Consider the following 12,558-nt stretch of genomic DNA (forward strand, 5'->3'; position numbering starts at 1 on the left):
AGGACTTTCACTCCAGCTCTTTTAAGTTCCGAAAGAGCATCCTTAGTATGTATAGGTAGCCTTTATTATTTACTCTAAATAGAAACTGCATTTTAAGCCAAGAAAATTGCATGGTTGTTACATAAGAGGGGTTGTTGCTTTTTGTGAAATTGTTTCTAGCCTTACAAACTTCTGGAAAGCTATCAAGGGTGCTGTATTTGCTTTGAAAGATGGGAAGAGGCTTGCTGTGGTCAGAAGTGTTTGGCATCGTCAGTGGAAAGGGAAGAGAACAGATCATCTGTGGGGCTTATGGAAGAAAAAAGGAGTTGAGAGAAGTGTCTAGGGGCCCAGAGGGTTGGAGCAGCACAAGATCCTGCGTTCAGAGCTCCCTTTCGGATCCTTGGGCCCTTCTCTTCACTGTTCTGTAACTCAGACTTGATTCTTCCACGTTAGCCCACATCCATTGGAACCTTCTACCAGACCAAAGAGTCCCTAGAAATGTTAGAGACTAGGTTCTGCTCCCATCGTTTCTGCCTTCTACCTGGGAGACTTGGGGCAAGTCACTGAGTGCCTCTGTCCCTGGGGGTTCTGTTTGTTTTAAACAGCTGATTTGCAAATGATGTTTAATCCATCCAGTGTATAAATCAAGAGTTAATGGATAATTTGAGAACTAAAGTACCTTATTTCACATTTGTCCATGCGTCTTTCTTTATTGGTGAAGTATGTAACTTTTGTGGGGGTTATAAAAAATTAGAGAAAATAACTGAATGTTTCTCATGATAAAATAATTCTTCAGTGGGAAGAAGAAACCTTCAAAAATTATATTTCACTGTGACCTGTTCTTTTCTGTTTGTGGTTTGTGCAGTTTTCATTTTGTGCCTTTGTTTATAGAGAATAATCTCGCAGATGGCATTTTTCCTTGTAATCAGTTATTGTCCTATCTGAGTCATCGCCAGACATGGCATTTCAGTAAATAGTGATTCTACGATCGCTTCCAGGCAGATGTGTTGTGTGATGTCAGGAACACCGGCTGATAACCTTTCTGGTTATTCAGGCAGTAGGGAGGAATGGAGAAAGTTTCGTACAGAAACACAGCTTGAAGTCAGAAAATGGCAAAGTAAGCGCTGACTTTGTGTTGAATGATTTTAGCCCAAATAGTGTTTGTGTGGCTATAGGGTAGAGCAATAATCATTTGAAAAGGTAAAAACTCTTGAGTAGATGACCTTTCGTATTGGACAATACATATGGTAAGCATCAGGCATGTGAGTCATTAAACACACTCTGACCTTAATGTATAGAGAGCCTTGTATTACCTCCTGTGGCCTCACGTTGTTAGCCAAGCCAACGACACTCCCCGGGCATGGGTTTTGCCACCTGTAAACTGGGGGTTGATGATCTTGTCCCTAACTTTCAGAGAAGAGAGATTTCTGAAAAGCAGGTTCTCTTAGATATCTATGCCAGTAAATGGTCAGTTTAAACAAGCACTTGCAAAATCAGTCAAAATAGTTTGACTTGATGGGTCACAAAAGTAGTTTGATGTAAATTTTTCACTTAACAGTTATTAACTTTGTTATCCTGTAGACATAACCCAAAAGTTCCTGATACTTTTGTTTTGGTATGATGTTTTTTCCCCCCTTATAAATAATCATTAACTGTTTAAAATCTAATAAGTTATGCCACAATCATGGATCCCTAGAAGCAATACACCCTACTGGTACTTAATATAGTTGCCTTTTAAGTTTAATAAATGTTTTATTTATTTATTTATTTTTAAGATTTTTATTTATTTATTTGACAGAGAGACAGCCAGCGACAGAGGGAACACAAGCAGGGGGAGTGGGAGAGGAAGAAGCAGGCTTCCCAGCAGAGCAGGGAGCCCGGTGCGGGGCTTGATCCCAGGACCCTGGGATCACGCCCTGAGCCGAAGGCAGATGCTTAACGACTGAGCCACCCAAGCGCCCCTAATAAATATGTTTTAGAAGGACATTAAGTAAATGCTCAAATACAGCTTTTATTTACATAGCATTTAATATTTTATCTCAGTTTTAAAGACTAGAAACTATAAAGAGAAGTTCACTAATTTATTCAGCCAGTATTTATTGAACACCTATTATGTGGTAAGTCTTGCCAACGATAATAATGTTGCACATAGCTGAGAACAGAGCTTCTAAGCTGAAATATGCATTGATTGAGTGCTTGCATTTTATTTTTTAAAGATTTATTTTAGAGAGAGTATAGGGGAAGGGCAGAGGAAGAAGGAGCTGGCACAGGGATGGCTCTCACAACCCTGAGATCATGCCCTAAGCCAAAAGCAAGAGTCAGACCCTTAACCAACTGAGCCACCCAGGCACCCCATAATTCCTCATGATTTTAGAATTTAACAGGTTTATTTAATTCCTTAAAATTTCAGTGAGGCTCTTCCTTGATTATCGGCAATGGTGTGCTAAACTTTCATGTTTCATAAAAAAAGTTAAGCTCAGCCAGGACTTGCATACTTTGTTATCTCCAACCAGGACTTATGACCTTCCTTAATAACAAATTCCTAACCTTTAGTGTTGGCCAAGTCATCATCTATGAATTTTGTAATCTTCCCTGTTGTGGGCATTCCTGAGCTGGCCTAATTTTATGGGAAGTGCAGTTTACAAATTACTAAATCAACCTCTGATTAATTGTTTCTGTACCTACCATGTGTTAATCACAGATCATTAGTGATAGTTAATAAATTAAAATAGGCCATTAAATTAAATTATGCTTACACGTACCTATGTTTGTGTCTGTCCCATGTCCTTGGAGTCAGCCTAGTTACCAACTTCATTTAGTAATATAACCCACCCAGGCATCAGCCTTAGGAGTCAAAGTATTAAGCAAAGGCTAATTTATAAATTTGTTTATTGTTCTTCCCTTCTGTAAAGATTGTTTGATGTTTGGTTAATTATTATATGCAAATATACATATCTACTCTGAGGCAAATCTAGAGACACACAAGTAAACACTTATAACGAGTAAACCTTATTTAAAAAACTAATTTGGAAGACAGTTACTTATATTATAAAGACTTTTAATTTTAAAATAATTTGCCTTATCTTCCTTAAGTCATAAGCTTTCCTAGTTTATTTGAAATATGACTTGATTTATGAAATACGAACTTTTCCAGAGCAAATCTCTGTTAAAGCAGGCTACATCTCTGGTTTAGGTTGTGTGTATGTATATGTACATATGATTTCTGGAACCTTTATAAAATTACCATTCTTAAAAATTAACTTACTCTGTAACAAAGGAAATAGTCGTCGTTTCCAGAATGTGAAACGTATAGTAACAAAAGATATTTTAAATGAATAGAAGACAATTTGGCTTCAAGGGTATGGTAAAGATTTTGTTTTTGTTTTTATTTTTTCTCTTCATAGGAGATACAGCACATGAGCAAAGAAAGGCAGCAAAAGGTAAAACTTCAGAAGCCGAAGACAGCCAACCTTTGGAGGTAAGTGAAACTCAGTAACTTCTTTTGGGTTGAAGCTAACAAGTCAGTATGATTATCTATACCTCTGAGGGTAAATGGTAACTTCTGCTCCTGCTCTGCAGACAGGTGCCTGGGACAAAGAAAACAGGTGATTTGCTGAAAGTCAGGGATGGCAGTACAGGGAGTGGTCTCACCAGGGCTAAGCTTTTCCTGATGCTGGAAATGGAAACCTTCAGTTGAAAACAGAGGAAAAGAGCACTTAAGTTAAAACATTCGAAGTATTCTTAATTGAGTGACTATTTTCTAATACATTGGAATAAATAATATATGAAGCTATAGAGAACAGTTTGAAAATAACCTATTGAGAACTGTATTACATTACTATTTCCAGCATCCAAGTGTACTCCTTGACATTGTTTGGTAGAAAGACTAGTGCATTTGTTCTTTTCCATATAAGAAAATGATTTCTTCCTTGTGGGTACTTCAAAATGTAATTCAGATACTTCCATATGCTATGTGGAAGCATACTAACACGATTTACTCACTAAAATAATCATTTTTATGATTTAGGGGGAATGTTAATTATTAGGGTACAAGAGATAGCCATGAATTTTGGAACTTTCTACATGGTGACACACCCCTATTTATATTCTTTTTGTAGCACAGGACGGTGTTGCTGCATCCAGCTAGAGAGCTCAGGGACCTGGCCTGTTTGGCTCATCTCTGTAGCCTAAAGCCTAGCGCAGAATAGGCAGTTTGAAAAGATTTGTTAAATGAATGGATGAATACAGTCACGATTGCTCAAGATGAATCTTATCCAGTCGTGGCTTTAAATTCTCGAAGAGGCTGAGGACTCCCCAAGTGTATCTCCGCGAGACCTCTCCCCTGAGCTCCAGACTGTATATGCCATTTCACTGACAAGTTTCTAGGCAGTTTGGCCTTTACGCAACTGAAGAAGACTGGTTGATTCCCAGCCCCAACACCCTGAAGGTTCTCTCTGCTCAGGTTTTCACCATCTGTGTGTAACAGCATCACACCCTCTCTACAGTGGTTTAGAATCAAAACCCCTGAGGGGTCCCGGCTCCTCTCTTACTCACGCTCCACATGCAGCCCGACCGTAAGCCCTGTCACCTCTCCCTCTACATCTAAAATCTGACCTCCTCTCAGCACCGGCACTGTGAGAACCCTAGACTGCGTCACCACACTGACCCCCGTTCTTCTCCCTTAAGACCGTTCTCCACACAGGAGACGGAGATCCGAATCAGATCACGTCACTCCTTGGCTGAAAACCTGCCTGCTTCCCACTGTAACTAGCATAAACGTTCTCCCATCTCCTTTCTCCCCACACCCCCAAGCCCCAGCTACTGTTCTGTCCCTGGTCATGTTAAGCTCCTTCCCACCTCAGCCTTTGCATTTGCTCTCCCTTTGTTACCGGAAGGTCATTCAGGTATTTGGTCAAATGTCACTTTTCATGACTACCTCAGCTAAAGTGTCTCTTTCCCCCGGTCGCCGTCACATAACCCTGTTTTACTTCTTTCATCAAGTTTATTACTTCTCCGATTATTCATTTGTGTACTATCTGTCTGTACTACCAGACTCTCTGGGCCTAGAAAAGTGTCTGGAACGTGGAAGGTGCTCAGTAAGTACGTGTTAGTGATAATGAAGATTTCCTGTCATGTCATCATCGGCTTGCCAAGTTAAAGGCCTCCACGTGTCATGTTGACTCATTCTCCTCCATCTCTTTATCAAGTCTATCAAGTCTTATTGATTCTGGCTCACAAATATCTTCCAGGTCTGGTTTCTCATTCTCCATCAAGGTCTTCCTCTGCTCACTAGACTGTTACTAGATGAGCAGTTTATTTCGCAAATCCCTTTCTGAAAACCACCAGCAGGTTTTGTGACGTCAGGCCCCTCAAATGCCTTGAAACCTGCAGAATAAAGCTTAAAACCAAAATGCTGTTCAAATGGCACCTCCCTAATGAACTCTTTTCGCTGCGCTCCCAGCCAGAGATAACCCCAGTGTCCTCGTACTACTTGTGTTGTCTTTATGACTTCACCAAAGTGTCAGTTCCTGGAAGGTGGAGCCTCCAGCTTAGTGAACTAGCTTCAGCCAGCAACATACTGTCAGACGCATGTGGTGTGACAGAGATGCCCTGTCAGTGATTCTGGGATGCATAAATGAGCAGATAAGCAGTCTTCTGCAAATGCTGTCTTGGGAGTCTCTTCATTTAATCCTATTAATCCTGTTTTTCCCCTTACACTATAAACACATAGTTGGGTTTTTTTCTCTTTATCACTATAAAAAGAAAAAGCTTTCTTATTTCTTAGGAATTACCCACAAAAATCTATTAATTTACATTATTTTTGGCACTCTTACTACATAACCAGGGAAAAGTGTAATGATTTCAGTTAGTTGGAAAAAAAAAAAAGGGGGGGGAGGCGGGGGAGCCTGGGTGGCTCAGTCGGTTAAGCATCTGCCTTTGGCTCAGGTCATGATCTGGGGTCCTGGCATGGAGCTCCTCATCGGGCCCCCTCCTCAGCGGGGAGCCTGCTTCTCTCTCTCTCTGTCAAATAAATAAATAATTTTTTTTAAAAATAGACATCTGATTAGGAAATTGTAACTGTTGTACCGAGCAGGAAGGATTCTATTTTAATTTTTAGTGGCTATACAGGAAATGTTGAAATATTATTTATAATGAGAATATGTTTGGTAAATTAGTGTGGGTTCCATAATGCCTAAAAATAACACTTTAATTGCCAAAATATAAACTCCCTTTTCTAAGGAACCATTGGAGAACCATTGGTTTTTAGTATATCGAAACAGGTTTTTGGGGGAGTTCAGATAAACATCGAGATTGCCTGCTATTCCCAGGGACTTGTTGGACCTGGGGTGGAGAGGGTGTAATATACATGCGACTCTGATTCTTAGCAACCGAAGCAGAAATTCTCAATCTATTCGTGGAAAAATTAGAAAGTGCCACAAATCACTGTAATATAACATGGATTAAATAAGTTCCTTTAACTCCGTAACTGCAAAGATAAGTGAGATTTCAGCCGAAGGAAGAGGTGTCATTAGGGAGGGAGAGTGGAGAGAGGCCTCAGGCAATAGGTGAGCTTAGGACCTTGAAAAAAATTGGTCTTACCATTTATACAGTGAATTCCTATGTGATAAATTCCTGTGAAATTCCTTAATGAGATCCTTCAATAAGAACATTTTAATGAGGGGCGCCTGGGTGGCACAGCGGTTAAGCGTCTGCCTTCGGCTCAGGGCGTGATCCTGGCGTTGTGGGATCGAGCCACATCAGGCTCTTCTGCTATGAGCCTGCTTCTTCCTCTCCCACTCCCCCTGCTTGCGTTCCCTCTCTCGCTGGCTGTCTCTATCTCTGTCAAATAAATAAATAAAATCTTTAAAAAAAAAAAAACATTTTAATGAAAACTTGGGGAAAAAAAGAATATTTTAGAAATACAGGGGCAAATCATGGTATGAAATGACTTTCCACACAGGAACCTCATTGGTAGATGATAAAGGGTTAAGAAGTGAATGTAGCTTGGCCTGTGACACACTGTAGTTTTGATGGCAGTTAGAATATTTTAAGTAGTCTGTGATATTTTTCCTTATACTTCATAGCCCAAGTACACTTAAAAATTGTGTTCCCTCTCCAGACAGAGCTCTCTCCCGACATCATGGAAATTCTAGCATCTAGGCAGAATATAATGTGCAAAAAAGAGATCTGGTTTGGACATCAAATAAGTTCATTTTTACAGAGGGATATGAGATATCTTCATGTGTTTACACAAAAGACTATGGAAGGCAGTGTATTTATTTGTATTAAGTAATTAGTGGAACGTTGTACTTTGTGAACTGAAAGTAATATGATATTCATTGCAGAAAAACATAATTTCTCAGTGTACTTGTCATCTTCAGTCCCCTTCCCTAAATATTTTAGGGTTTCTCTCAATGAAGATTGTAAGTAGTTGCTACTGTTTCTACCTTGGTGTTCCCCCAATATGATCACAGAGCATCGTCACCTAAAATAGGATAACTTAAGGACATATTGAACCATCCAGTCATCAAATATGGTTACTCTCACGTTGCCCTTTAGTCAATGTTTTAAGAGCCACTGGTAGCTTTTAAGAGAATTCATGTTTTCAGTGTGGAGAGTGTGAGCCTCTATAGCCCGTGTTTGGGCTTACTGAAATGAAAATCATTAGACTCTAGTACTTGGGGGAAGCGTTATAATTTGGAACTAATTCCAATTGGAGGATTATCCATCTCCTTCTGTTCCTTCTTTTTTTTCTTGTTGCCTTTCTGGGTGAATTTTGGTCATGCGTTGTAATGATGTTGCTGCTACTTACTGCCTTCTGCCAGTCTAGGAGCCTGTTACTTACAGCTCAGGGGGATAAACCCACAGATTCACAGGGGGCCCCGTTTTGAATTTTTGCCATTATGACTCCTCTTTTCAGGGAAATAAACATTACAAGTAAACAAGTAATTAGTCATTATTTTCAAATCATCAGTCATGGGAAGTGTTTTGTATTGTGAAAACTGGAACCATATTAGCTACTAATTTACTAGTGGGCCTGTTCTTTTTTGGTTTTGTAGATATATTTCAAGAGCTATGAATATGTAAATTTCAGGTTCTTTAATTATATCCAATTTTGGTGACTATTAATTTCAACCTAGTTTTAGTAGATACTTTTAGATTAAGTGTGTATTGAATTTAAATGTATTTGTCTCCAAAAATTATTTTTAAATTTGCATTTAGTTTTGGTTTCCAAAACTGAGGAATATGTTTATTTATTTAGTTTACTGGCCAAAAGATAACAAAACACAAAAACAAGCCAATTAAAAATCTCCCCACAAAACCACAATTCTATTTATATATTTGTCTTGAGTGACAACTAATTCACATATGCATATGGAGACACATATAAAATAATAACTAACAGATGGTATAGCTGCAAAGTAGGATTTATAAAGATTATTATCAGCTGGTGGTATTGAGATACTAGTGTGGTTATGCTGACAGAAGACACAAAAATTATTTATAATAATAAACTGTGACACTAATATCCCCTCTCAGCTTCTGTTAACCAAAGTAGCTTATTGCATACTTAATATAAATTTCTTAATGACGACCTAAAACAATCTTACAGCCAATTTGTGGTAGGAAATTTAATAGACAGCAATTGCAAAACAGTAATTGAGATAGCAACAACAAAATGCTTGCTAAAACTGTTAAGTGCAGAATACTAGAATCCCTGGAAAGTGAAGTAAATATTTGGGGGACTTTGTTCAGCTCATTTCAAGCGTACTTCTCAATGTCGTATACTGAATTTGTGTCTCTTTTTAAATTTATGTATTTGAAAATAGTTGAGTTTCCTGTGGAATTCACAGTTCAGTAATTTAGGAAACAAAAGGTTTTTTGTTTGTTTGTTTAGAAAGGCATGGAATGCACATATTATTGAAACATTTCCACTTTTCTTCTAATGTGTTTTTGCACTTCCCTTAAGTCTTTTAACAGAGTGGAGGAGCCTTCAGACTCTGTAGGGATTAATTTCCTTGTTTTTATTTCAGATAGTCATTAAAATGACTGAAAATATCCTTGAGCTTTGTAAATTCCATATGATAAAGACTGGTTACCATTTCTTAAAAGGGGAATAAGATGATCACATTAAAGATTGGGTTCTGTGTAGAAAAGAATTCAGTTCCTGTGGTGCAGCAAAAAGGGGATTGGAGGGAGTGATTTTCAAGAAGATTTTAAGAACAAACGTTCATCTACCGGGTGTCAGGATTTCGGCTTTAAGAATGTTCTTGTATAACATAGCATCTAAGTTTATTAATTTAAAGTATTGGGGTTTTAAAGATGACTATGAAACTTATTTATTCTCAGGATAGTCACAGTCCAAATACAGGTATAATGGGTATTGATATTGAAGGCCGTTTGAATTGGTACAACCATTTTTGGAAAGCATTTTGGCAATAAGTATCAAGAGCCATAAAAACGTTAATATATTTTGACAGTAATTCCACTTCTAGGATTCTATTCTAAGAAAATAATCTTTTCAATCCCCAAGAAGTTCTACATGCAAAAAAAAAAAAAAAAAAAAAGATGGTAGTTCATTCAATGGAATATTTTTCAGTTTTCTTAAATGCAATTTGTGATTAGTTTTCAATAAAATATAAAAACTCTTGGTTTCATAACTTCAGTTAAAAATATGAGGTACAGGGGCGCCTGGGTGGCACAGTGGTTAAGCGTCTGCCTTCGGCTCAGGGCGTGATGCCGGCGTTATGGGATCGAGCCCCACATCAGGCTCCTCTGCTGTGAGCCTGCTTCTTCCTCTCCCACTCCCCCTGCTTGTGTTCCCTCTCTCGCTGGCTGTCTCTATCTCTGTCGAATAAATCAATAAAATCTTTAAAAAAAAAATAAATAAAATAAAAATAAAAATAAAAATATGAGGTACAGAATTGTATATACAGTATTATTGCCATGTAAAAACTGTGCAGAAAAAGATGATGTGGTACATAAAAGCATTAAGGGTAGTTGCCTTTGGGATGATAGCTGTATGGGTTCAATCATTCTTTCCAGTGCTCTTATTTTCCAGTTTGTCTGTAATGAGTGCATCTTCTATTTTAAGTGTTAGGCTGGTGATGAGGAAGTGATGTATTCACTCGAGGGCAGATCTTGCTTACTAGAAGAACTATTTTATGTGGCAGCAAAAACAATGGAGCTGGCTATTGAGGATGATCCTTGGGAGATATGTTGGGATGTTTCTGCCTTGGCTCATTTAGGTTTAAGATCCCTTAATTAGTTGATCACAGAGCACCACATCTGATCATGATTTGTCAAAACATCTGTCCTCTCACCCAGGGGCCTTTCCAGCAGGGAGAAGAGTGAGGTGACTTGGAGGTTATTCTTCACATCTCATTGGAAATCACAAGGCCCGAACTTTTCTAGTTGATCAACCTGTCAGTGTCATTGTGTCAGCTACAAAGTCATATTTCCCCCCAAAATATGTTGTGGGCTACCAGTTTAAACATGTGTTTGTCTAAAAACCTTGCTTTTTTTCTTTATGATGTTGAGACACTTAGTTGAACATCGTTTCTCCCTTTATAATAATTAGATTATGAGAATATAATTTTATTGGATGAGTGTAAGGATCTTTGTTTTTTGTTTCCCCTAATACAAAACCTTTTCAGATTTCTGATTTACTGGGAAATGAAGCACAGTTGGATTATGTCATTTAAATGGTAAATTTAATTCTTTAATGTGTTTATCCTCCTCATACAAGATACCCTTTGGGAAGAAGATTTTGTAGAGTGCATTTCTCTCCTCTTTATTTTCATTTGAGTTATTGCACCATATAATATAGTAGAAAGTACATTTGGGGGCACTCCCCTGCTCACCAAATGTATCATCTGGGACCCGCTGACAAGGTTCTCTTCAGGTTCATTCTGTCAATGAAATAGGTGTATGTGGGTTAGATGCAGTATCTGAGACTTTTTTCTTCCCCAGAAATCCTGGCTCTTCACCTCTTTGGAAAGCGAATTGGGATTTGTGCCACCAAATGCCAACCTTTATGTTACTACTGTGATGGTGGCGAGGAGGCGGTGATGGATGGGAAGGTGTGGGATCTGCCGCATAATGAAGATTTTAGGCATTCATTAATCAACTTTTATGCTTGTTAGGAAGGAATGGTCCAGCAGTCCTGGCTGGTAAATTGTCAGACTGCAAAAACTACTTCCAAGGTCCTTGCTCTTGCTTATAAGGTCTGTCTTGGGCCACTGGTAAAGAACAATTAAAACACGTTCTTATTTCTGTAGATCTATAAACTTTTGACTTTTATATTTGACAATCAGATTAGCATAGGTTGTTGATTGCCCAAACACTGGCAAGATGAATTAACTTGAGGCAGGCTTATCAGAGTTTGTAAAGATCTTTTCTATAACTTCAAACTTGTATATTTTTGTTACCGCTCCGTCTTTGTCCTAATTTCATTTTCACTGGAAAAAATTATAATTGAAAGGTCATAATTCTGATGTTTCCTGGTTTCCATTGGGGTTAACTAGAACACTGAAACATAATGTTCATTCATCCTAGTCAGTAAGGCCAAACTGTGCGAGGTGTATGAGAGCTGCCCCTGTTTCCATCCAAAACGCNTCAGGCGCCCCCAAACTTGTATATTTTTGTTACCGCTCCGTCTTTGTCCTAATTTCATTTTCACTGGAAAAAATTATAATTGAAAGGTCATAATTCTGATGTTTCCTGGTTTCCATTGGGGTTAACTAGAACACTGAAACATAATGTTCATTCATCCTAGTCAGTAAGGCCAAACTGTGCGAGGTGTATGAGAGCTGCCCCTGTTTCCATCCAAAACGCACATATGGTGTGGGTGAGCCAGTCATGTGAGTTTTACGCAATGTTCCTGCTCATGTACACCGTCTGTGGCCCAGCACCAATTATTCCTTGCCAGAAGCCAGCTAACCTGCTGCTTTTGTAGCTCTGCTTGATGAAGCTAGGTAGCTTAAAGTGACCACAATGATATTTATTTAACTTCAGCAATCTTAGTTTGTTAAAGCTGTATAACTTTAACCACCTGCCTCATCTGCTGACTTATGGCAGTTGATTGCAATTAGAATCAAAGAACTGGAACCTTGTCACTGCATTGCGTGGAGCTGCATTAGATCCCATATGTGTTTATTATATATGTGCAGAGGAGGAACCAAAATGTGGACATAAACTAGCTTTTTGCTTCGCAAATCTAGTTTTCTATCTCCAGATTAGAAAATATTATTTTTAAAAGTATATAGGATATTCTGTTTATATTTTGGGCACCATTTTGTTGTCATTTTTCCAGCTTTCCCACTTTTATAGTTTTAAAAACCACAAAATCAGCAGGGTGAGAGGTCCATGTCGGGAGAACAACTGTTCTCTATTTCCCATAGCCATCTTTTTTCTAATCCCCTGTTTTTTAATTAGTAACAAATGGTCCTTATTTTTTCCTCCTTCGGTTCATGTTACAGTCGTAACTTCTTGTAACTGCATAGAGAGTTTAAATTGAAGCACAGCCGTATTTATGTTGTCTTCAACTAGAGATTCTTTTTTGAGAGATGTTTCATC

At 38.4% G+C, this 12,558-nt stretch overlaps 1 protein-coding gene across 2 annotated transcripts in view; it reads left to right on the forward strand.

Annotated features, from left to right (window-relative positions):
• Positions 1-12,558, forward strand: part of UMAD1 (UBAP1-MVB12-associated (UMA) domain containing 1) — a 224,589-nt gene that overhangs the window by 150,798 nt on the left and 61,233 nt on the right. For both annotated transcript variants that reach the window (XM_002919820.4, XM_034668141.1), the window contains one exon: positions 3,384-3,457. In XM_002919820.4, the coding sequence (XP_002919866.2) occupies positions 3,384-3,457 (74 nt within the window). The remainder of the gene's footprint in view (positions 1-3,383; positions 3,458-12,558) is intronic.

The sequence above is a fragment of the Ailuropoda melanoleuca genome, chromosome 1 (assembly GCF_002007445.2).
Source record: "Ailuropoda melanoleuca isolate Jingjing chromosome 1, ASM200744v2, whole genome shotgun sequence".
Classification (NCBI taxonomy): Eukaryota; Metazoa; Chordata; class Mammalia; order Carnivora; family Ursidae; genus Ailuropoda; species Ailuropoda melanoleuca.